Below are 25,069 nucleotides of genomic sequence, written 5' to 3' on the forward strand. Positions count from 1 at the left end.
CGCCAGCCCGGGGGCGCTGGGGGGCGCAGGGTGCACGGGGAGGGGTGTAGGTGGGGGGGTGTAGTGTGGTGGGGGGGTGTATAGGGGTGTACGCGTGGCGGGGTGTGTGCGTGGAGAATGTATGGGAGTGTATGTATGGTAGAAAGTATATATGGGGCGATACGGGGTGTAGGTATGGGGAGTGTAGGTATGGGAGTGTACATGTGGCAGGGTGTGTGTGTGGGGTGTGTGTGTGGCGTGTATGTATTGGGTGTACATGTGGCAGGGGTGTATGTGTGGAGTATAGTGTGGCAGGGTGTACATGTGGCAGGGTGTATGTGTGGGGTGTATAGTGGGGTATACATGTGGTGTGGTGTATGTGTAGGGGTATATGTGTGGGGTGTACATGTGGCAGGGTGTACATGTGGTGGGGTGTATGTGAAGGGGTGTATGTGCAGGGGTGGGTGGGGTGTGTGTGTGGCAGGGTGTACACGTGGGGTGTATGTGCAGGGGTGTATGGGTGGGGTGTACATGTGGGGTGTATGTGTGGTGGAGTGTATGTGTTGGGGTGTATGTGTGGGGTGTGTGGTGGGGTGTACAGGTGGTGTGGTGTATGTGTAGGGGTGTATGTGTGGGGTGATGTGTGGTGGGGTGTACATGTGGTGGGGGAGTGGGGGGTGTATTGTGGTGGGGTGTATGTGCGGGGGTGTACGTGTGGCAGGGTGTACATGTGGCAGGGTGTGTGGGGGGGGTGTATGTGTGGCGGGGTGTATGTGTGGGGTGTATGTGTGGTGTGGGTGTACATGTGGTGGGGTGTATGTGTGGGGGCATATGTGTGGTGGGGCGTATGTGTGGGGTGTACATGTGGCAGGGTGAACATGTGGTGAGGTGTACATGTGGAGGTGTATGTGTGGGAGTGTATGTGTGGCGTGGGTGTACATGTGGCAGGGTGTACATGGGTGTATGTGTGGCTGCGTGTTAATGTGTAGGGGTGTACGTGTGTCAGGGTGTATGTGTGGCATGGGTGTACATGTGGTGGGGTGTATGTGCGGGCTGTATATGTGGCAGGGTGTATGCGGGCTGTATGTGTGGGGTGTATGTGTGGCAGGGTGTACATGTGGCAGGGTGTGTGTGGGGGGTGCATGTGTGGTGGGGTATATGTGCAGGGGTGTATGTGTGGGGTTCATGTGTGGCTGGGTGTACATGTGTGGCGTGGGGGGGTGTATGTGTGGTGTGGGTGTACATGTGGCAGGGTGTGTGGCGCGTGTATGTGTGGCGGGGTGTATGTATGGGGGGTGTGTGTGGTGGCATGTATGTGTGGGGGTATATGTGTGGGGTGTACATGTGGCGGGGTGTATGTGTGGGGTGTATGTGCAGGGGTGTATGTGTGGCAGGGTGTACATGTGGTGGGGATGTTTGGGGTGTATGTGTGGGGGTATATATGTGTGGGGTGTACATGTGGTGGGGTGAACATGTGGTGAGGTGTACATGTGGGAGTGTATGTGTGGGGGTGTATGTGTGGTGTGGGTATACATGTGGCAGGGTGAACATGTGGGGTGTATGTGTGGCGGGGTGTATGTGTGGCGGGGTGTATGCGTGGGGTTCGTGTGTGGCAGGGTGTACATGTGGGCTGTGGGGGGTGTATGTGTGGCATGGGTGTACATGTGGTGGGGTGTGTGGGGGGGTGTATGTGTCGTGGGGTGTACATGTAGCAGGGTATATGTGTGGCAGCGTGTATGTGGCGAGGTGTATGTGCAGGGGTGTATGTGACGGGGGTGCACATGTGACAGGGGTGCACATGTGGCGGGGTGTGTGTGTGGGGTGTATATGTGGGGCGTATGTGTGGCGGGGAGTACATGTGGTGGGGGGTATGTTTGGGGTGTATGTGTGGTGGGGTGTATGTGTATGTGCGGGGTGTACATGTAGCAGGGTGTACGTGTGGCAGCGTGTATGTGGCGAGGTGTATGTGTGGGGTGTACATGTGTAGGGGTGTATGTGTGGCAGGGTGTACATGTGGCAGTGTGTGGGTGTGGGGTGTATGTGTGGCAGGGTGTACATTTGGTGGCGTGTACATGTGTCGGGGTGTATGCGTGGCGGGGTGTCCGTGTGTCGGGGTGTCCGTGCGGTAGCGGTCGGTCCCGGCGCCGCGTTCCGGCCGCGCTGGGCGGCGGCAGCGCGCAGGCGCCTCCGGCACGGGGCGCGCGCGCCCCGCGGGGCGGAGGGGGGGGCGGGCTCGCGGCGGCGCGGGAGCGCGCGGGGGCGGGGCGGCCGCGGTAACGTCAGCCGCGGGGGGCGGGGCGGCCGCGGTGACGTCAGCGGCGGCGGCGGGCGCTGTAGGCCATGGCGCGCATCACCCTGGAGGACCTGGACGGCCTGGGCGAGGGGGAGGAGGAGGAGGAGGAGGAGGAAGGCGACGAGGAGGAGGAGGAGGAGGAGGGCGCGGGGGCGCGGGCGCAGCTGTTCGCGCACTGGGAGGCCGTGGCCAGCACGCACCGCGTGAGCCTGCCCCGAGGTGAGCGGTGGCCGAGGGGCTCCCCCGAGGGGCTCCCCCGAGGGCGCCCCCGCCGGCCTCACCGCCCCCCGCGCGTTGCCTTGCAGACATGGCCGGCCCCATCGCCCAGATGACCCGGCTCGGCAGGCTGCGGGAGCAGCTGCCCTACGCCACCGTGGCGCGGCAGGACAAGGTGAGGCCCGCTGCCGCGGGGCGCCGGGGGCCCCTTCCTGGCGGCGGCCGGCAACCCCCCGAGGGGGGACGAAAGGCGACGCGCAGCTTCGAGACGGTGCCTCGACGTTTTGCGCGGCTCGCGGGGGAGCGGCAGAGCCCGGCCGGCCCAGGGGAAGGGTGCTCCGCGGGACGGCCCCGCGTAGCGGGCCGAAGCGTTCCTTACTGCTTCTCCTGGCTGCCGATCCAAACCAGGTGGCTTCTCCCTAGAGGTTTCCTGCTCCGGCTGGCCAAGTTGCACACCTCCTTTCTTCTCTTGCTCAAGAAGGTGTTTCTGAGCTCTTGGATAGACAGTGAGGACGCGCTTGGCAGCTGGTTCCTCTGTCTCTGCTTGCTTCCTCTGGGCTTGCTACTAAGAAGACATCTGTCAGTTGCTCTGGGTGAGGAGCACTCGACCAGGTTCTCCTGGGCTGAAGTCCAGCGCTCCTGCCTGTGAAACACGTCTGAGTGTGTGGACTCTACAGAACTGAACTGGGGCTCTACCACCCTCCCTGTTCTTCTGGGTCCTGGGGACTTTCCTTGCCTGGGCTCTTCTCTACATATGCCAATCCTAGGGAAAGATGGGGCCCCCAAAACCTAGGGTGTCTGCAGGGCTCTCTGTGCCAGAGGATTCTTGGAGCTTGACTCTAGGGCTGGATGAGTAGCTGGGAGCCACCCTCTGGATTAGTGCTGATGGGGCTCACGAGCTAGGATCCTTCTGGACATGGTCCTCAGGCTCAGGCAGGTGGGTAGGGATTTGGCTGCTCCTCCTGAGCCTTGCGTCCTTGTCATCCTCTTGGAGGCAACTGAATTATTATGCCACCTACAAAGCCTTGCTGAGGTCCCATGCTCCTGGGTCTGTGTGAAGCACCTTCACTTGTTTTCTTTGCCAGGTCTGGTCTTCTAGAGTGGTAGTGGCTAATATAAGGGTCAGGCTGTAGGATGACCAGAAATGAGGCTTCATTGGGTTAATAGGTTTATTCTCGAATGTGACAGATGAAAATTGCAAATCATCTGTTTACTTGCCTGGCAAATGCTATTGCTCTGCTCTGCTTGGCAGGGCAGTAGCAGACACAGCTGTTTAGAGGCTAAACACTAGCTGGCCTGCAGCAGTGTGGCCCTGTCCTTCCTGGCAACCCACTGATAAACTGGAGCAGTCCAAATGCCTTCCATTTGCCTTTAGTTTGGCTTTCTGAATGGACACCTGATTTGTGTCAGGGCATAGGAAGGCTGTGCTCAGTGCTAAGGCTGGTTGGGAGTTTCTGGCTCACTTAACACATGCCAGCAGAGCATGTGTTATCTCTCCCGAAGTGGAGATAGGAGCCATGAGCTCTTGGAGAACAAGGCTGAATCGTGTGATCACTGTAATCTGACAGAAGAACAAGCTGAGGCCAGGAGGGTAGGAGCCGGCCTTCTTGTGCAGAACCCACAGTTATGACTGTGTAATGAGCTGAACTAGGAGCAGATCCATCTGTAAGTCATCTCCCACACTTTTTTTGTTGGGTTTGTCCAGAAAAATCTGCCCTGGAAATAGGGATTCTGACTCATCTCTGCTTTGCTCCATTACTCTTCTTCCTCCTGTCACTTCCTGATGTGGGAGAAGGATCTGAGAGGACATGCTTTCCAGCCTTCGCAGCCGTTCTGGCTGCTAGAACTCTTGTGCTATTGCAGGACCTCCCCTGCTCTTGCATGTGAGGCTTTTCACTTCTGATGCTCCACACACAGAGTGCTGCAGGCAAAGGGCACTGTGCCTGTGAATACAGTCACACCTCCTGGAGGCATATGGGTGCCTGGAATGAGGAACATCCTTGCATGTAGGCAGGACAGCGCCTGGAGAGGAGCAGAAAGTCCTGAGCTCTCTATGAGGATGTGTTGCATTCCTTGTGCATGCCAGGAGCCTCCAAGCCTCCCTGTGCCCTATCTGTGCTGGGTTTTTTTCCAGCCCTTCACGCAGCGATGTTGAAGTGCCATTGTCTGGGCCATGCCTGACATCTCCACTTGCCCCACGTGGCTTCCACTGCCACTCACTGGCTAGCAGGGAGTCCTGCTTTTGGCAGGGTCTGGTCTCTCCCCATTCCACCCCTGCCTTTCAGCATTGGTTTTGCCACCTGAGTGCTGCAGCGTTGCCAGCATGCTTAACCCTGACTTGGCTTTCCCTGTGGCCTGTTTCAGTGTGAGGAAGCAGCCTACGAGGAGCGGCAGTACCCAGCTGGGAAGTGGGCCTATGTCACCAAGGGGGAGCCCATGTATGAGCAGAGCATCTCCATGGGCTTCATGAAGCTCATGCGCTACATCTGCAAGGAGAACTCCATAGGTGTGTGCAGGCTGGTGGCAGGAGGAGGGGGGTTGGCAGGCCGCACAGAGTCGGGCCCCGCCGTGGTCCATCCAGAGCGGGGAGGAAGGCTGCTGCTGTCAACTGAGCTGTCTCACTGTACCCACTGCCTCCCTCCAGGTTGCTATCTGGGCATGACAGTCCCAGTGCTCAACGAAATTCACCTGACCAAGGAGGGGACCGAGCTGGCACGTGAAGTCCTAACAGGCTTTTACCTCCCAGGAGCATTCCAGCAGAATCCCCCTGTCCCCACGGACCCCGAAATCCACATCACTGAGAGGGCGCCGCTCCGCGTGATAACCAGGTGACCCCAGCACCGGCAGTGTTTCGGCAGCTCTGCAGAGGTGTACAAACTCACTGCGTGGCTCTTCTGGTTTATCCACCAGTGGCTGGCCTGTGCCCAGGGCAGAGGGCTGGGAGCCCTGGCTGTGGGAAGGGGGATGTGCTGGTGGCGGTGTTGCTGATGTTGCTCCTTTTGCTGCAGGGTTTTCTATGGGATGACCACTGAAGAGACAATCCTGCGAGAGATCAGTCTCTTCTGGGAGCTCCTGGGCTCCACAGACACTGTGCTCCGGGAGACCTACATCGTGGCCGTTTACGAGAATCCCAGCATCCCTCAGCGCCGCAATGAGATCTGGTTCATCCGTCGGGCGGAGTGAAGCCCCTCCTTGACTGCAAGTCATCCCATGACTGAACCTGGCGTAGATGGCAGTTCTGACCTGAAGGAGGTCAATGCACATCCTGACCCACCACTGTTCACCCACGGACTGGCAGACTGGCAGAAGGCAGGGTGGGGTCGTGCTCTGCCCTGTGCAAGCCTATCCAGGGGGGAACCTGGGGCAGTAAGCGCTGAGCATGGGCTGGGGCAATGTGCTGGCCTGGCCAGAACCTTTTTTTATCTCTGAGCTGGGATTGCAGAACCATGCCAGGCACACAAGTGGGCTTGTGGCTGGCAGTCATGGGCTGATGGCATTGAAAAGGCAAATGCCTGCACCTGAGAGACTGGCTGCTTGTCTGAGACAGAGCGACTGAAACACTGTTCCAGGGACAGTGGGACTTGAAGGGAGTAAGGGCTGGCCACAAGCAAGGTGTTGCGGATGCCGCAGGTTTCCTGCTGGGGCAGTTCTCCTTGGACTGTCGGGTGTGGCTGACCATCCCTCAGCCATGACGGAGACGCTGGCTGCCTTCGTCCAGCAGTTATGGGTGCTACTTGTGGAGCCGCTGCGCGCTGAGGGGGGCAGGCCCCACCAGCAGCAGCACCACTGTGTGTTGTGTTGTGCATCGATCACCGAGTTTCACATCCATGAATACCGTTGGGCTTTCCTGGGGGAAGCTGGCAGTGCCAACAGCAAATAAACCTTGCTCAAACCACTGCGGCTGCAGATCCCTGGCTTTAGGGATGAGGGGTAGTCAGGCTGGGCTGGGAAGAGCACTGTGTTGTCCTCTCTCTCCTTGAGATGCTCCAGGCCACAAAGTCATGGCTAAGGAAAGCAGAGCTCTGGTGTTTGCCCAGGTTATTGCCTCGAGTTCAGCTGTGCACAGCCCCTGCCTTGCTGCCCAGGCTGCTTCCATTGCTGCTACACAGAGCTGTGGCCGTGTTCCCATGCAGGTAAGGTGGTCTTCTGTCGGATGGGGTCCATTGCAGTCTTGGTTTCCCTCTGTGCAAAAATTGGCCTCTTCACTGCTTGCAGGAATGCGGTGTCAATATTGGGTCCGGTGTCAATACTGGGTCCGGTCTTGTTCAACTTATTCATCAGTGACCTGGATGAAGGGACAGAGTGCACCCTCAGCAAAGTTGCTGATGATCCAAAACTGAGAGTAGTGGCTAATACACTTCAGAGGGACCTAAAGAGCCTGGAGAGATGGGCAGAGAGGAACTTCATGAAGCTGGGGAACTTCATGAAGAATGGGAAGTGCAGCATCCTGCACCTAGGGAGAAATAACCCCATGAACCAGTACAGGCTGGAGACTGACCTGCTGGAAAGTAGCTCTGTGGAGAAGGCCCTAGGTGTCCTGGTGGACAACGACTTGACCATGAGCCAGCAACGTGCCCTTATGGCCAAGAAGGCCAATGATAAACTGGGCTGCATTAGGTAGAGAATTGCCAGCAGGTTGAGGGAGGTGATCCTTGCCCTCTACTCAGCCCTGGGGAAGCCACATCTCGAGTACTGTGTCCACTTCTGGGCTCCCCAGTACAAGAGCGACATGGAGCTACTGGAATGAGCCCAGTGTAGAGCTACTAAGATGACAAAGGGACTGGAGTGTCTCTTATATGAGGAAAGGCTGTGACTGTTCACCTGGAGAAGAGAAGACTGAGGAGAGGTTCTATCAATGTGTATGAATATCTGAAGGGAGGGTGTCAAGAGGATGGGGCCAGACTGTTCTGTGTTGCCCAATGATAGGACGAGAGGCAATGGGCACAAATGGAAACACAGGAATCTAAGAAAAACTCCTTTTTTACTGTGAAAGTGACAGCAGGTTGTGGAGCTACCATCCTTGGGGATCAAATGCTCAGGACCATGTCCAGGTGGCTACATGTTGTAGGTGGCTCTGCTTGAGCAGAGGGGGAGTTGAAGCAGATGATCTCCAGAGGTCTCTTCCAAGCTCAACCATTCTGTGATCCTGCGAAAGCCTTCCTAAGATACAAGAGGTGATCTGTACATCAGCAGCACTCAGCTCATGTCTCTCCTGAGGAAGGAAAATAAACTCCCTTGTGTGGGTCTGGATCGGGTGGATCAAGCAATGATGGGAGAGCAAAGACTGCTTGTGCCAGCATGTGTGGGACAGAGACATCCTTCCTCTTGCCCTCTTACCAGCTGCTTGTTGCCAGCCCTAAGCCTGCAAGGGCAGGGGTAGGTGGAAGTCAGGCTTGCTTTCTTGAGCTGGTTGAGTAGGATGCCACTTCCTCTGAGGCTGCTCCATCTCAGCCACAACCCAAATGGCTTTTGGTGGCAGGAAGCAGTGGTTTCCCTACAAGAGCAGGCTGGTCTGCGGTTACATAGCAGCGCGCCCTGCTCCGAGAGTCCTTTCCCCAGCTCTCACATACCTCCTGGGGCTCCCAGGCCCGTTGGAGGTGCTGGCGACGGAGGTCCCAGCGGGCACCACCAGCCAGGGCAGCAGGCCTGCTCCATTCCCCAGCTCTCACTTACCTCCTGGGGCTCCCAGGCCCGTTGGAGGTGCTGGCGACGGAGGTCCCAGCGGGCACCACCAGCCAGGGCAGCAGGCCTGCTCCATTCCCCAGCTCTCACTTACCTCCTGGGGCTCCCAGGCCCGTTGGAGGTGCTGGCGACGGAGGTCCCAGCGGGCACCACCAGCCAGGGCAGCAGGCCTGCTCCATTCCCCAGCTCTCACGTACCTCCTGGGGCGCCCAGGCCCGTTGGAGGTGCTGGCGGTGGGGGGCTCAGCAGGCGCCACCAGGCAGGCCTGCTCCAGACAGAGCCAAGGCTTCGGCATCCCCTGTGCTCAGTCCGGGGCGCCCGCAGGGACACTGAGGTACCACGGCAAGCTCTCCAGGTGGGACCCCAAGCCCCTGGCGTTTGGGAGGCCCTCAGGTGAGGGCCGGAGACGGGGGAGGCCGGGGGCCTGCGCCGCAGCCCCGGGCCACAGCGGGCTCTGGGGGTTGTGTGCACTTGCTCTGCTCCACTGCAGCTTTGGGCAGCGCCGAGGAGCTGAGGTGATGGCGGTGGTTGGGGGGGTGGAGGGGAACGCGGCACTGCTGCTCCGGCGCCAGGCTGGAGGCCACGGTGAGGGGCGAAGGCAAGGGCGCTCCCTCCCCCCGCCGTCGCCGCCCCCCAAGGTGGCAGAAGCGCAAATGGCGGCGCTCGGGGGAGGCGGGGGCGAGGGTCGCGCCGAGGGGGCGCCGCCGCCCGCCGCCCCGCTTCCGGCGGCCGCCCCGCCCCCCCGGAAGCCCCTCCCGGCGGCGGCGGCGGCGGCGGCGGCGGCGGCGGCATGGCCACGGGCGGCGGCCGCGGCGCGCACTGACCGGCGCGGCGCGGAGGATGGCGGCGCTGCGGGCGCTCCTGCTGCTCGGTGAGTGCGCGGCGGCGGCGGCCGCCTCCCCCCACCCACCGCCTGATTCCTAAATCCCTCATTAAAATGAGGGAAAAAAAAAAAGACAAAAACCCACCGCGCCCCCCCCTCCGCCCCGCTCCCCGGTTCCCCCCGCCGCAGGCGCGGGGCGGCGGCGCTGGGGGCGCCGAGCCCCCCGCGGCCGGATGCGGCTCTGCCCGCGCCGGCCTGGAGGGTCCCGGGCGGCGCCCGGGGCCGCCCGTGCCGCTTGCGAGGGGTCTCGCGTCGCGCCGTGCCTGTCCCGCCCCGCCGGGGAAGGGTTTTTCGCTCGCGGGCTCCCAAAATACCTCCAAAAAATGAATAAATAAAAATAAATTAAATAAAATAAGTAAATAAAACCCAGGAGCGGTCCTCCCGGCTCGGCGCCCGGGCGCGGAGGGGCGGCCGTCACCTGGCCGATGGAGAGGTGCTCGCGCCGGCTGCCACGACGGCGCGGGCCCCGGGCTCCCAGGCGGCCGCCGGGCGGTGCGGGGACGCGGCCCTCCTTTCGGGGCGCGGGCCCGGCGGCTCGCCGACCGCCTCGAGCCCGGCTCCGTCGGGAGCAGCGCAAGCTGCGGCACGGGCGAACGTGCCGCCGGCCGGCTCGAGGCCGCCCCGAAAACTCCAGCGGCGACAGCGGTTCTGTTGCCCAGAGGGGCCGAAAGGTCGTTTCCTACCTTGGGTTTATTTCTGGCTGGCGGCAAGTTGTACAGGGTGCGGGGGAGGTCTCCCCTCGGCCTGGGGAGGCCGCTTGGGGAGGGGGCTGGGGAGGGACCTCCCGCGCCGTGGGAAGCACCGTGTCTGTGCGTGCGTGTGTGTGTGTGTGGCTTAAATCCTTTTCGTGACCCTTTGCTGCCACGTATGAGCTCCCGGAGCGCTTTGTGGCTGGGTTGCTGGTCCCCGTGCCTCCATTTCGGTGGCTCAGCAGAGCTGTGATCTCCCCGGCGATGACACTGCAGCGTGCCAGATGTGCGCTGCCTTCTGCTGGAGCGTGCGGTCAAGACGCTAGCAGAGGAAGTATTTGCTGAATCGACTCTTCTTTAAAGCCAAGAAACCCCAAGAGTCTGTTTTGTTCTGAAAGCGCCTCTGTGTCCTGTGTCGAGCCGTACCCTTCCGTGTGGCAGCGCTTTCCCCGCGCTCCTCAGCGAGGCCATTCCTAAAGGAGAAAACTCTGCGTGATCAGATAGGAAATGAGAATTTCTCTTGGTTTTAAAGGGTCCGAAATAAACTCCCGGCACTGCAACTTGAGTGACTTTTGCTCTTTGAGCTGAAGCTAACATCTGGTTTCCAACAGCTTGGAGTTCTCTGCAGCCAGGAAAAGTATTAAGATAATCAATCTGAGCAAGCATCGCGTTGGCAGCTGAAGACCTGTGCTGCTCAGCACATTTTTGGTCTGCTTGGGGGCAAAGCAGTAACAAGCCAGCCCTGTTGTTTTGCCATGAACAGTGGGTCCACCATCTCCTGGACCACTGAGGACTCGCACCGGTGGGGGGAGAGACATCATGTTCACTCTTCTTTAAGAATGGCCTCTGATGTTGTCATTGATCTGGAACATCTTCTAAAGGCAGATGGGTAGATGTTTAAACTGCAGCAAGCATCCGTATTTTGTTGCACCTTGGTTGGCGAACACTCTTGACAGAGGGAATGTGCTTCCTCCCAGTCCACCAAAACCCTCTTGCTCTGGGGAGGTGAACGTGCTGCACTGCTGCACGTTGCTGTGATGAGTGCGTCTCGCTTTGCTCATTTGACCAAAGGCTGGGCCATGTTGTCCCAGCGGATGGGCCTGTGTGTCCCAGGAGGGCAGGTGGTTCTTTCTGGAAAGGCCACAGAGCCCAAGAGGAAGGATGGGAAGAGGGTAGGAAAGGAGATGGGAGAGAAGAGCCTGGTTTGGGGGCCACCAGCAAGAACATAGGGGCCAGCCTGGCTGTAAGTGATAAAGCACTGCAAACAGGTCTCAAGACCACAAGGCCCTGGTACAGGTATTTACTAGAGGAACTTTAATATTTTTCTTCCCTTCCTTGCAATTCATCTGCTATTTGAGCTGCAAAGATCAAAGCTGTCTTCCAGCAAGTACACGTGGGCCTAAGTAAATAGCTGGACTTATACCTCTCTCCAGTGAATAAACACTCTTTCCTCTCTGAACATTTTCAAGCGTAGCTCTCAGGCCTGGAATGCAAAATATTTCACGTTAGCAGTGGGTGTTTTCACTGCTTCCAATATTTGGGAATTGGGAACAAATGCTCATTTAGGAGCAGACTGTCTCGGGTACAAACATGCTCTTTGTGAGCGCAGTTGCTGCTGTGGTGTTCACAGAGAAATTCCCCTGGGATCGGAGGACATGCGATTGTCCAGCCCCAGAGGGAACAGGCCTTGTCCCACTGACATGAGCAGCAGTGGTGGGCTCACAGGCAACTCTGGAGAGCAGTGAGGCCAATGAGAGGCTTGAGATACGCACCGGAGCGACTCTCCCTTGCAAGGATTTCAGTCGTGCAGCGGGCTTGTGACATTGCAAAAGCTGCAAGCTGGATTTTTTTAAGGTGTAGCCTGAATAGCACCTCTGGCTTTTGCCACCTAAGCAGAAGAGGCAGCAGTACTGATCCACTTCCCCTGGCGTGTGTGTGAATGCTTTTGGCATGGCAGCACCAAGTAGCAAAGGCTGGTCATACCAGAGCTGGGAGAAGGACAAGGGTAGCATCTTATACCTTTATAAGAAATCAACTTATCTTAGGGGGAAAAAAAAAAAAAGGCAATGCAGAAAAGCAGTGGCAGAAGAAATGACTGTCGGTAACGTGTCGGTTCTTGGATGTCAGCATGCTCTTCAGCATGGCAAAGGTGCCACTCTGGGTGGCCTCGTCCCATGTCCTGCTCCTTGCCTGAGGGATGCTGGATGGGTGACATCCACAGGCTGCTTATGAACGCCGTAAGTCTGTTGGAAAAGCAGACGTTGTGTTCTGCACTGGGGATAAAGCACTCTGCTGCGCGAGTGGCATGCCGTGTGTGCTGGCTCGTCTGGAAAAAGCAGTCCCACTGCTGGGTGCAGGAGGACTTTTGCTCTGGGAGAGACCTGGCAGGGAGAGGTCGTGGGCTGTGGGTTTTTTGGCTCTTGTCATGGCTGCCTGTGAGAGCAAGGGCTTTCCCACAAGCTGTGTCACAGTCTGGAGGCTCCACAGCGTGGTTCCTGACTCATTCCTGATGTCCCTGTGAGCTTTCGGCAGCCTGGCTACGTTACACATCTCTTGCCTTTGGGGAGGTGGGTGAGAGGGAGTGCAGGCATTTGGACGCTCTGGGATGGGCCCTTCAGGAGATGTTTGCTCACTTCCTAATGTCAAAGCTGCTGAACCACTGTTTAAGAAAGCAAGCAGAAAGCCTTTTAATTCGGGGCGATGTGGTCTCGACCCTGCCGGGACTAGCCATGCTGGTTGAGTTGGTGAGGTCTCAGCTCTCTCTTCGTCTCTCCTCTCCCTTGCCTACTGCCTGGGCTGTTGGACCCCAGGACCACTTACTGTTGGGTATGATATGAGGGAGCAGCGTCCTATCACCTCTTGCGGCCCAAGTCCTGCAGTGTCAGCTTGCGTTGTGATAGGAGCCATCACCATTGCTCTCTGGTTTTCACCAGACAACCAATGTCCCCTGGATTGGGGCCAGATTGGACAACTGGATAAAGGGCCAGATTGTCCCTTGTTTCCTGCTGGCTTCACTTGCTTTGGTGCACGGCAGTGGGGTGAGGATGAAGCTGTGCCACCCTGCTGGGGGAAGGTCTCCATGTCAGGTTCTTCCTTTCTTCTGGGGAAATCCTTGGCAGCCAAGAGCTCTTTTTGAGCAGTTACCTGTGTCTCCTTTTAATCCGTGCAGCCCTCTCTGAGTAGCTGGGGAAGATCTTCAAGCCAAACACAAGTGGCCTTTGTTTCGAAGCATCAATTTGTGTTGGCAGCCCGGTCTGCAACGCATGTGCTTTTCATTGACTGCTGCTCCGGCTCTGGCCCTCCCTCTGTGTGCCAGCTCTTTCTTTTTTTTTCTTTTAATTTAATATAAAAATGTTTTTCCTGCGCTTAAAAGGCCAGAGCCGTACAGTGCTCCTAGTCTTAAATGAAGCCTAGCCTTTTTCCAGAGAAGCAATTTCTGTTTGCGCACAGAGCAGACTGCTTCCCACCCCTTTGAGAGGTAACTGATACGTGCTGTACAGGCAGGGAGAAGGGTCAAGGGGGACTTCGGAGCAGCTCACGAACATCTGAAAGCCTGGTCTGTGCGCCTGCGATGCAGCGTGCTGGCCAGGCCTTCCTGAGCCGGCTCGTCTCGGAGCACGTCGGGAGTGTTGGAGGGTAGATGCTTTCACTGCTCTCCGTATGCTGTTACTGCCCGGGGCTGCTACTTTGATTTGGTCTGTTTTCCAAAATCCATCCCTCCCCTCCCTGCTTTTGGCCCTCTGTAAAGTTGTTCCGTGAGGACTTGGCTTGAAAACTCGTTTAAATCCTTTAAAAGCATGAGGTGATGTCCAAATGGGGCCCAGGCTGCTGCTTAAAACATTCCTGTTGATAGTGAGCAAATAGATGCTGAGGTGTCCAGGTACCCCAGAGAGCAGAAATGAAAACTAGCCAAGGAAAAGTCCATCTGGGGCTTGCCAAGGCAAAATGTCCCTGTGTACCAGCATCCATCAACTCCCACATCCACTCGCACAGCTGATGTGCACAACTCGTGTGCCTGGCGAGGCACCATGACCGGTTTTAACCGATAATTCCTCATGTGAGATAGACCTCAACTGTGGGATACCGGTGGTCTGGCAGATTAAGCCCTGAATTGGACAGAGCAGAAGTTTGGCATTTGTGGACTGAGGTGTACACAGAGTCCCTGAGGGTGTCCTGGACACCTGAATCAAAGCCTTGGTGCCAATGATGGACGCTGTTTGCAGAGTCTCTCCCAGGTAGCAGCTTCACAGCTGCATCTCTCCTGTGCCGCTGCTGCGAGATGAGGTTTGTCCTGCTGTTGGAGTTCTCAGGTCTGGCTGTTACCTAAGACTGGCCATAAACTCTTTCCTCCTTAAGGTTGCTTGTTGGCCTCTTCAGGAGCACAAAGAAGCCCTTTGACTGCAAAACGTACGGTGACTTTCCAAATGGTTAAAGGCAGGACAAGCTCTGGCTTGCAAGTGCCTGCGTTGCTGTCAGTGGCTCTGCTGGCGAGGCCCGTCGCTGGCACGGCGCAGCGCTGGATGCCCGAGGAGGGAGGAAAGGTTACGTTCCTTGTTTCTCCCCCAACAAGGATGAGATTGGAGAAGATAAAACCAGACGGCCCCGTCGGGTGCTGCGTGGGGAGTGGCAGCAGCATACCTGGCTCTCCCACGCCGTTCATGGGGATGGGGAGTGATTCGTGCTGCCGAAAATGGATCATTTAGGTGCCTCTCCGACTCCCTTGGAGAGGGGCCTATTTCAAAACCCTCCTCCAGCAGCTGAAGGATTGTCCAAATCAGCTTGGACCAAAGAAAACGGAGCTTCCTGTGAGTCACTTGGTGTTTTTCTTGGTTCCCATCCCGCCGGGATGTATGTTCCCTTTCCAAATGGTGCTGTTCCCTGGCTCTGAGCACTGCTTACTACCATGGGTCACTTTGGCTTCCTCATCCCATCTCCCAAGGTCACTCTTGGCTTCCGAGGCCAAGCCCTTAGTTGTGAAGAGTGGTGAGAAACTGGAGTAGGGCTGGAGCTGGGCTGCTGAGATGGCTTTGGGAAATCATGGAGATTTTTTGGATGCAATTTCTTTCACTCATCCATGGAAAAAAATAACAAAGCCACGTGGCCTGGAGCAGAAACCATGAGCCTGAATGGTTAATGCCTTGGCGAGGAAATAAATGCCCAGGAACGGGGACATAGTAGTGGGCACACCATGTCACTGCAGCCCTGCCTCTTGCCAGCTGGAGATGCTCTCCTGCATGGTCCTGTGCAGACAGATGTGCTGTGGATCTGATGGAGCAGTCCAGTTTGTTTTAATCTGAGCCTTGCTGGGCGGCCACGATAAGAAGCTGGGCGCCTGTGGATATCTCGGTGCGGCATCCTGTGCTGCAGGAGTGGGCTGGTGGGTGTCCGCTCCCGGGGGGTTTTGTGCTTTGCTGGTGTTTGGCTTTGTAGGATGTCCCAGTGCTCTTCCCACTGTTGGATTTGTGACTGTCTGGCGAGAATCATTTTCTCTCTGGATGCATTGGGAATTGGCTGCGCTGCTGCTGTGGAGAAGCACTTGTTTTTCAAGGAGATTTGGTTAATAGGAGTTTCTATTTCTGTGAGTCCATTATACCTGGGCTTTTCTTTAATTTGTCACTTTGCATTAGACCTGGCTGTAGCAAGTGTTCTGTCTGGTTATCGATTGGTAAAAGCACTTCAGAGAGTGTCCCACCTGCATATTCCTCCCACTCAATGCCTTTTCCCCATTTTTAGATGAGAGATAATGTAGCAATGCTTCGTAGCAAAGCTGCTTTTTAATTAATATTGCATGAGCACAGGAAATATTAGCTTCTCTGTCCACTTTCCTATTTTTGTGGCTTTTAATATGGATTCATAAAGAGCTGTAATGAAAATAAACAAGGATTTTTTTTTCTTCCTCTCTCTACTTTGAGCCCTCTGTGCATTAAGAAGTGGTGGTGGTAAAACCCTGCTGGTCTGCAGCTTCCCAGCAGTGGAAAGGGAGGGAACGGGATGAAGGCAGCAGCCCCGGAGGGAGCAGTCCAAGGTAGCCATGGGGAGCTGTGTGTCATGCTTTTTAGCCAGGAGGACGGCACAGCGACGCTCGGTGGAAACAGGTCCGCAAGGCACAGCGGTCTGCATGGACGAGCATCCCCGAGACGCTCGCCAGGGATGGTGCCAACCAAGCGGAGAGTCTCTGGGAAGCAATTTTTGTATTCAGCCAGAGGTCAAAACTCAGCAGCGTGGAGCTCATACAAATAGGAGAGGGACCAACACAGCCAGGGGAGCTGGACCTGTTTGGGGTCCCTTTCAGCTGCTCTGCTTGTCCCCGGTGCTGTTGGGTGCATGGGGCAATTTTTTGCATGCGGGGCTGTGGTGGCTGCTAGGAAAAGCCGGGGTGTGATGTGTCGGGAGCGCCTTTCCTGGCGGCTCCTTCCCTTTGTATAGGAGGGGAGCAAACAGGTCGAACCTGCAGCAATCCAAGTGGTGAAGCAGGATGCTCTGGAGACTGGCTCACCTCGAGCTGGATTCATGCCACAGCCGGGGCACCGTATTGTGGCTCTGGTCTCCGCTCCGCACGGAGTGAGACTGCAGGATTGCCCTGCACGAGTGGCATCCGCCGGCCTCTGTGCTGCAACCTGGCTTGCAGGTAAGGAGAGGGGCTGGATGCAGCCAAGCCACACGGAGGTGGCTGCGTGCGGGGATGTGTGGCTCAATCTGCTGGTGTCACCTTCTGGATGCTGGCACTGGACGGGCCGTTTCTCCCACATGCTGTCTGGAGAGCTCAGCCAGCTGGATCTTCCTGGCAAATCCATCTGAGCCTTTAGAAGCAGATGACTCAGGGAAACTTAGCTGTAAATACACCTCCGTGACCTGGAGCGAGATTTAAAATATTTATTCCAGCACAAGGCTTGGGAGATAAATAACCTCTCCGTCTGCTTCTTTGCGCGCACGAGGCTCAAGATTGCAGCTGTGCCCTGATTTGCAGCTCCCTGCATCCTTCCCGGGGCTGGAGGCATCCTTGTGGGTGGGCTGCGAAGTTCCCGTAGCTCACGTAAACCAACATCCGATGGGAAAGCTGGGAGGGGGCACGCGTCCTGGATGGGGGTGCTGGAATTGGCGTGGACGTGAGCTTGTGTTTGCACCTTTTCTCCCCGTTGTCTCCTCCACCAGCGCGATGCCGGCCCGGCTCCCTTGCCTCGGAGGCCTCGTGCAGGCGCTTTCTCTGCCCATGCTGCTTCCTTCGTCCCAGCCCCCTCCTCACATCCCACTTCTGCCGTCGTGGCCCAGGTTTCCATCCCCCAGGCCAGCTGAGGCTCCCGTTTTGCCGGAGGGAAGTGCCAGGCAGCTTCGTAGGGCTGGCTCCAGTTCTTTTCCTGTTGTCTCTCAGAGCCACGTTTCAGCTGGAAAAGGAGAAAACGTGAATCCTGCTCAGGGCTCTGCACGCTGTTCTGGAGGGATCCCCTTCAGCTGGGCTCAGCATGCCAGAAGCTCTCTCAGCCTTCGCCCCTTGGACACGAGGAGGTGTTGGTGAGATGCCGAGGTGCTGGCAGCGATGGATGTCAGCTCTAAATCTGAGGAAGCTACAGAGTCACTCGAGGGCTCTGTGCAAACTGGGAGAGCCGGCTGGCAGGACTAGTAGGTGCAGGGAGCAGAGTTCCCCACCCGCCACCCTGAAACATTTGTGTTTCTCACCACTAACACTGCTCTCTCCCTGCTGACAGTCTCAGGCCAGCTCCTAGGACAGACAGTGGCTGCTGGTGGGGCTGAGGCCAGTTGTTCTGGTTGAGCAACCCCAGCTGGCAGGCAGAGCCATCAAGGAGTTGCTTGGACTTCCCTGTCTTTCACCAGATTCCTGCTGTGCTCAAGCAAGCTGCTGAGATGGCGGAGGATGGTGGGGCTGGTGGCACCACACAAGCACGTCTCCCAAGCCCCACTCCTAGAAGCATGGTGGCAAGTGTCTCTGCTGCCTTGTGGGGGGTCTGACCTGCAAAATAACCCATTGCCAATTAAGCCTCCCTGCTCCACAGTGGCAATTAACATTCCCAGGTGCTGCTGCATCCTGACTAGATGAGACCACTGTGAATAAATTAATTTAATTGGGAGCTTGCCCACTAATGCTTTGCCATTCCACTGGCCCAAGCATGTCTGCAGTGTGGGGGTATTGGCTGGTTGCAGCTCTGCTCAGGAGCAAGGAAGGTGGGAGAAAACTCCTGCAATGATCCCCTCCTGCAGGATTGCACCCTTATAGCTGCCCTTGCCCTGTGCTGGAGCAGCTACAAGCCAGCTGTAGTGGGTAATGTCCTGGCCTTGTCCCCCTGCCCAGCTGCGGAGGATTTCACAGCACTTTGAGGTGTCTCTTCCCATCTGTCACCCCTGGCTGCGTGCACAGTGGAAAGCACGGTCTCTGCCTGTGAGCTCGATGCTGGGACTGGCTGTCCCAGCGCGTGCTGGCAGCTGGTGGGGCTCTTCAAACCTGCTGTTCTCATGCTGAGACTTTTCCTGGGATAGTCTGGAATTTTTTTCTGCTGCAGCGTGTCTCCTGCCGGCTTTGGGGCTGGGGATGTGCCCGAGGGAGGCAGCAGCACCTCCCTGCCATGTGCAGCAGCGAGCTCTTCCCACGGCTGGCTGCTCCCTGCCGCGCTGCTCTGAGCCCGACCTCCCTGTTGGCTCCGGCGATTGATTTAAGGTTTTCAAACCCCAGCGGCTTTGTTCTGGTTTCTTGCAATAACTGCTCAGAAATTTGGCATGGCTGTTCCCAAGCTATGGGGCCTGTGCCTCGAAGGGCAGGGGGAGACGGGGAGGTTTGCTAATGGTGGGAGGAGAAGATTTCCAGGAGCTTGCAGCCTCTCTGAACGCTTTGGGGGAGGCTAATGGCAATTGTGCAAAGTGGTTTTGGCCTTTCTCCCTCCACCCCCCGCCAGCCTCAGATCTTGGTTTGAAGGGTCAAGTTGGCGTCTCATTGAGTCGCTCGGAGCTTATGTTTAAAAGCCCCCTTCTGTGCGGAGGCTGGTGCAGAGAGGCACCGTGTGGCTTCGGTCCCTTTGCAGAGGGACAGCCTGTTGCTGTCCTGCTGGCAGCTGAGGTGTTTCCAAGCTTGTGTCTGCTCTGCCAAGGTGCCCAACGTCTCGCGGTGGCCAGGCCTGCTGCAAGTGTGATCTTGGCCCGCACCTGGGCATGGAGGTGGCCAAAGGCTGGGCCAGCCCTGCAAGTCCCGTCTGGGACCTGGGCTAAGCAGCCAAATGCCATAGGCTGAGCAGATGCCCCTGGCTGTTACAGGATGGGATGCCTCTGGGCCTGCTTTTATCCAGGCTTGCCTCTCCCTTTGATCAGTAAATTCCACCTGGAAGGGTTGTCTATCTGGGTGCTTCTCTTGGAAGTGTTTTGCATCCAGCCAGTGTGCTGGGGACTTGAATGGGAATGACTTTTTTTTCTGGGCATAGAGCGAGTTTCTGTTTCCGCTTTGACTAGCATTGGACACGATGCAGTTCTGAAAGGCCAATGTGATGAGCACCCAAAGAATTTCCAGATGTTGAGTTCGAGCAGACCAAATCTACTGTACTCAGAGCTCCCCGCCTGCCTCAAACCGTTTCCATCTGGCCCGGCAGGAGAGAGCGGTTTATTGCAACTCTGCAAGGCTTTCTCAGCTGGGACCCCTCGCATGGAGGAATGTGCTGGCTGGAAATCATTTGGAGATGCAAATCTCCGTGGGCGTTTGGCTCTGCTGCTATTTCCGCAGTGTCTGAGAAGCGGCGGGAGAGGTGGTGCACGGAGCAGGCGCACTCTGAGCAGCGGTGACTGACCCACGGGGCAGAGGGGATCACTTGTGTTATTAAGCGTTTGTGGCTTTTCTTGCCTTCTTCTACGGCTTCAGCCAGCACAAAGGAGCTGTGCTGCCTCTGCGTTCGCATCCAGGAGGAGAGGAAAAGCTGACCCGGGTGGTGTTCCCCGTTCTGGCATGCCAAAAATCCACATTTATAGGAGCGTGTTTGTAATGAGCTGTGCCAGGAAACACATGGCCCACTCGAGCTGTGAATGGGAGGTCTGTATGGGGCCCTGTGCTCACCTAGAGCCTTGCAGGGACGCTTGCCTGCACCCCGCGCTCTGTGGCCGCCTGCGTGCTCTGGTAACGGTCGTGCATGAGAGGGGATAGGGTGGTGCACAACACTGCCAAAACGAGCTGTGACTCGAAGCTGGGATCAGCAGCACTCTGCTCCTGCTGGCCTCGGTGTTGAAGCTGTTCTCTAGGTCTAAAGGACGTGGTGACAGAGGTGATTGCTGCCCGTGGGCAATGATGTTTAATAAATTGCTCCTCAAGACAGGATGTGTTTGATAGTGTTTTGTCCTTATATGAAGGAATGTGTTATTGAAACCTGGCCGGGACTGTTTCCTGGCCTTGGGATGGAGCACAGCTCGTGCTCCTTTCTGAAAAGCTGCCTATGGGTGCCTTGAGTGCCAGGCTCCTGCCATGGCTCAACACCTTCCTCATCTCCTGCAAATGGCAGGGGTGGGGATGTGCATCCTGTGCTTGAGGCTACCCAAATCCATCCCACGTTGTGCTCCTTTGGGACATGGTACCTGAGGTGTGAGCTCCTTGGTCCGCTCTGCTGAGCTTGGATGCTCTTCTCCTTCCAAGGCTGTTTGCAAGGAGCCGGGTGGCCTTTTTGGATGTGGTCTGAGTTGCTGGTTTCAGTTGGAGTTAGTAGGAACTAAGCGTGCTCCTGAGGGATGTGCAGGCAGTTTCAAAGTAATGCTCTGCATGTGTCCTCCTTGCCTTGTACTGGCTTAAGGAGCTGGGAGCCAGTGCTGCAGAGGAATACAAATCCAAGGTGTATTAGCTCAGCCAGACCTTCCTTTGGAAGAGGAATAACATGTATTGTTTATGGGTTGGTTACAGAAGTTGTCTTTCTCCAATGGTCCGAGCAGTGGCAGCAGCATGAAGATAGTGGTGGGAGGGTGAGCTATCAGCAATGGATAGCCAGCTGGTAGAAAGCTTTTGTTGCCACCTCACTTTGCTGAGGTTGGTTAATGAGCTAATGAGCCAAAGGTGTTTACTTGGTGGAAAGTGGTGAAGATGTCTCTTAATCCTGCTTTTTCTGTATGAGACTGAAAGGTTGCAGCCTGGGGCCAGACTCTGCCTCTACCTGCTGAGTGCCTTAGTGAGCTGGTCCGAGGTCGGGGCTGGTATCTTCCTGGCCCACCTTCTGCTGCTGGAGGGGCCAGGTCTCCCATCTCTGTCCCAGCCTTGTCTCTGGCCTTCGCTCCACAGGAAAGTACCATGTGTGGGTGCAGCAAGGTGCCCATGGCCCCTTGAGTGCTGCAAAGAGCTATGGAAGTTTAGGGAGCCAGGGATGAGCTGGGTCTCCACCTGGGTGCTGTGATGGGAAAAGGAGGCACCCTCCTTGGGAGCATGGAGGTGTTTGCTAGCTGTTAAAGCAAAGGGTCAGGGAAAAAGTGTTTTGCAGTTTGTTACCAAGCTCTCGGCCTAGTTAGGTCTGGAGCTGGGGGTGTAAATATATGCAGCTCCCACTGTGGTGCTGGGCGAGTTCAGCATGTGTCCAGGGAGTGCTGGCTCTGAGGAGGGAGCAGGAGCATCTGAGAGCACTCCTGCTCAGCTATGGGAATGTTTGAGGTCATCTCCATGTTGAGAGTGAAACTGGTGAGGTCAAGGTGTTGATTATATTTTACCTGTTTTCTCTTGATGGAGGGTTCGTTGGGTTTGGGGCATGAGATGGAGCTCCTGGTTGGAGCCTGGCTCCTGCAGGGTGCTGAGTCACTTTGTGTCCCACCAAGTTTGCATGTCAAATTGAAGAAGGGACCTGACTGCCACCTCCATCTCTTGCCCTGCCACCAGCTGTCTGTCTGTGCTGGGCAAACAGCAGCACAGAGCAGACACCAGCCAGCCATGTCCTCTGCTGCAAGAGCTCCTCAGAAGAGCTGGCCATGTCAGGGTTTGCAGCTAGCTCCTTCAAGTCCTTCTGTGGATCTGGCTCATTTGGATCTAACAAGCCCGCTGTCCCCCCTACAGCTGGGGCAGATGTGAGGCCTCTTGCTGGCTGAGGAGAAGGGGAAGACGACAGCAGCCCTTTGGGGAGGAAGCATGCACTTTAAACGCTCGGGGTTTTGCTGCCTTGAGCACTGCAGATGAGTTGCAGCTCCTCTGCATCCAAAATGGCAAAAGATCAGAGTGTCTGGCTAAGCTGTGGCTGGCTTTGCTGCAGTGTCCCTGGAAGCGAGTCTGCAGAACAACCCTCCTGCGGGCTGGCTGGAGAGCAGCAGCCCCTTGCAGAGCTGCGGTTGCTTTCCAAGCCAGCAAGCCTTACCCTTACTTGAAGTCCTCTCTCGGTTCCTGTTCACATGCCTTTAATTCCTCGTTTGCTTGCAGGTGGTTTGAAGATTACTAATGGCCTTGTATGAGCTGCTCTGTCTCAAGAGGTTGGTAATCTAGGCTCTTCTGGGTAAAAAGGAAAATAGATCTTTTCTTGTTTCCTTGCTTTCTCCTGTCCTGGGCTGTTTCAGCTCAGTGAGGAGGCGCCTGGGTGCGGGACATGCCTGGAGGAGCAGCGCTGGTCTCTCTTGGAGCCCTGGAGTGCTGCAGCTGGGACCCAGAGCTGCGCAGCAGTTGAGCAATGCCGTTGGACAAGCAGATGATCTCTGTATTGCTTCAAGATGGGGGTGACGAGGCCCGTTGGCCAGGGTGGAAGATGTGCTGCCTGGCCTTGCTGGCTCGTGCAGTTGCTCTGTGGCAGCCCCATGGGGTGGGCCGCTGGAGCCAGCCCCGAGCGAGCCACTGCGCGGCCACCCCGTGGCCGTGCCTCTGCAGCTGCGTGGCCCGGCAGCCCCGCAGCTCTGCAGTCTGCCAAGTGCATCCCGCCCTCGAAGTGTGCTCCATCCACGTCCCAGGCCAGCATCCCTCGCCCCTCTGATGCCGCCGCCTTCACCCTCGATTCCTGCAGGGCTGCCCTGAGATGGAGCCCGGGCCACGGGTCGTGCTGCCCTGTGGTGCTGCTGCCCCTGCCGGCGGGCGCCGCGTCCTTTGTGCTCTGGAGAGCTGGGCACGGCGCTCGTTGGAGCATCCACCCGCTCCTGCTGGTGTTTGTTCTCTCCCTGCAGATGTTTTGCCCCATGGTGTGGGGGGGATTGCGCCCTGGGAGCCCCCAGGGGTGAGTGCCACTTCCCCTTGTCGGCCAGCTACACAGTTCCCTTAACTTTCATCAGCTATCTCGACCGGAGGCTTTTGCGTTTCAATTAAATATCCCTTGAGTGAACTCTACTGGGTGTTTTCAAGCGTGCAGAGTTTCACTCTGGGTTTATCTGATCAGGCTACAACTTTCCAGGAAAGCTTTCTGCAGTGACAGTTGCAATGATTTTAGGCTAGAAACACGTGCTGAGGGTTCCCCCCCCCTTTCTTTTTTCTTTTTCTTTCTTTTTTTTTTTTTTTTTTTTCTTTTTCCCTCCCAGCCAGGGGTGGTTTGTGTCACACACACATGCAGGGAGCAGGTGCTTGCCAGCACGCACGTTCTGGAGAGCTGCTTGGCACTGGCCCAGCGGGGTGGTAGCTGGCCCAGAGACGTCACTAGAAGTGGAGCTTGGCGGTTGGGTTGCATGAGTATTTTTTTAATATTTTTATTTTTTTTCTGGTGGCTCTCGCTGAGGAAAGAGAAACAGTCATTTTACTTGCGTTAGCAGCAGCGCTGCTCGGCTTGGCTTCGCCCGTGAAATCCCCGTGGGAATACACCATTGCAAAGGTTTCCAGCTGGACTGAGCTGGGGCTTCCTTTGCTCCTTGAGTGATCTTTCTGTGGTGCTCTTAGGGTGCTGCGAGAGCTCCCTCATCTCGTGGCTCAGAGAGTTTTGGCAGCCTCCTGTGGCTCGACCATGCGCGCGCTTGGCTCTGCTGCTCAGTAATGCCCAGGGGCTCCTCAAGCTCCGTGGGTAGGATGAGCAGAGCTGGTTCTTCCTGTCTCTGAGCGGAGGCTTTTTGTTCTTCAACCTGAACAGAAGTCAGTGGCATCTACTGGCTCTGTGCAGGTTTTACCCAAACTCTGGTATAACAGCATCCCCCTTGGTTAACCTTCTGCTCAGACTGCTTCCTTGAACCGCTGTCCCCAACCCCTGGATGAGCTGGAGGGAACACACAGACTTGTCCTGTCTCCAGCTGGCTCTTGAAGCCAGGCTGTATAACTTTTACAGACAAGTGTAGTTTCCCCTCTGGCTCCAAATGCTGAGTCTTAGTGTTATGGTTTTAAAACACTGAGTAAAGCTGGGTCCAGCATTCGACTGCTGCCATCTTCTTCCCTCAAATGTCTGGGCCATGTCCAGCTGCTACTGGTCTTCCCCCCAGCCCAAATCTGATGTGTGGTGGGAACGGTGGTTTCCAGCATGGACAGCCAGTGTGTCCATGGTACCTTGGATGCCACTGACAGCCCAAAGCACAGGTTTCTGGCTCTTATTCCACTTTGGCACTTCCTTGTCCCAGTTTGCCTTGGCTCTTCTGATCATGAGGACTTTCATTGTGGGGATCTCCCTTAAGCTCAACTGTCTCCATTTCTCTGAGATGGAGGATGAAGATATAAATAGTTTCTGCTTCTTCACCTGAGTGAGCTGGAGCCCAGTGTTTCCTGCTGCCTTGTAAAATCCCTGCTTCCCACGGGGAGCTTGTGCCAAACCTTTGCTGCATCCCCACTCTGCAGAGCCACAGCCACCTCCTGTCTGGATGTGGTGGTCTGCAGGCGATTAGACCACCAACATGTTTAGCTGACCAACACCAAACGTGCCTGTCACGATTGCACCGGCAGCGATGAGGTGAAAGCGGTTCTGCTGCCATTTGATGTTGTACTGCTAAGGCTTATAATTTAATGCTAGAAGCACGCCTAATGTAAAACGTTGTGACTTCATACTCTAATCCTCCTAGTTTTGAAAGAGTGGTGTCTCATCAGTAACTGCAGCATGGGCATGACCAGCAGGCTGTAAAAGCTTTGGGGTGCCAAGACTCCGAGAAGACAGTTGATCCATCCTGCTCATGGGCTCTCCCAATGTGCACTGCTTCCTTGTGCAGGTTTTGCACCATAGACGTACAGTTTAGCAGATATTGGTGCCTGGAAGCATCTTGCTGGAGATGGACAGAGCCAGCTCATGGAGGCTCAGTGTGGAGTGGCTTCACTGGTCCTATTCCCCTTTGCTTCTGACTGGTTATCTCAGCTGCCCATTTTTTCATGAGCTCAGCTTGTGTCACCTCAGGGCAATTGTGCTGTTGAGTGTGTGACTGTATTTATGTGCGTTCAGGCAGCCACTGCCCTTTCAAGTGCTCTTGATGGAATGGATGTGATGTACTGGGACTATACGTGTG

General features: G+C 56.5%; 2 protein-coding genes across 2 annotated transcripts in view; both read left to right on the forward strand.

Annotated features, from left to right (window-relative positions):
- Positions 1-2,319: 2,319 nt before the first annotated feature.
- Positions 2,320-6,383, forward strand: LOC134139089 (heme-binding protein 1-like). The gene is made up of 5 exons (XM_062573461.1): positions 2,320-2,491; positions 2,578-2,663; positions 4,853-4,994; positions 5,133-5,316; positions 5,497-6,383. Exons 1-5 carry the CDS (start codon positions 2,320-2,322, stop codon positions 5,669-5,671), a joined length of 759 nt encoding a protein of 252 aa, XP_062429445.1. The 3' UTR covers positions 5,672-6,383.
- A 2,578-nt stretch (positions 6,384-8,961) lies between these two features.
- PTK7 (protein tyrosine kinase 7 (inactive)) overlaps positions 8,962-25,069 on the forward strand; it is a 31,406-nt gene continuing 15,298 nt past the window's right edge. Inside the window, exon 1 of the mRNA XM_062571393.1 lies at positions 8,962-9,041. Within this exon, the coding sequence (XP_062427377.1) occupies positions 9,011-9,041 (31 nt within the window). The 5' untranslated portion in view covers positions 8,962-9,010. The remainder of the gene's footprint in view (positions 9,042-25,069) is intronic.

Source organism: Rhea pennata, chromosome 3 (genome assembly GCF_028389875.1).
Source record: "Rhea pennata isolate bPtePen1 chromosome 3, bPtePen1.pri, whole genome shotgun sequence".
Lineage (NCBI taxonomy): Eukaryota > Metazoa > Chordata > Aves > Rheiformes > Rheidae > Rhea > Rhea pennata.

Excerpts from the sequence above, each read along its gene's own strand:
- LOC134139089 (XM_062573461.1), top strand. The coding sequence starts at position 2,320 with ATGGCGCGCATCACCCTGGAGGACCTGGACGGCCTGGGCGAGGGGGAG. Across the intron at positions 2,492-2,577 it reads CCGCGTGAGCCTGCCCCGAG|ACATGGCCGGCCCCATCGCC; the intron begins GTGAGCGGTGGC and ends GTTGCCTTGCAG. Across the intron at positions 2,664-4,852 it reads CCGTGGCGCGGCAGGACAAG|TGTGAGGAAGCAGCCTACGA; the intron begins GTGAGGCCCGCT and ends GGCCTGTTTCAG.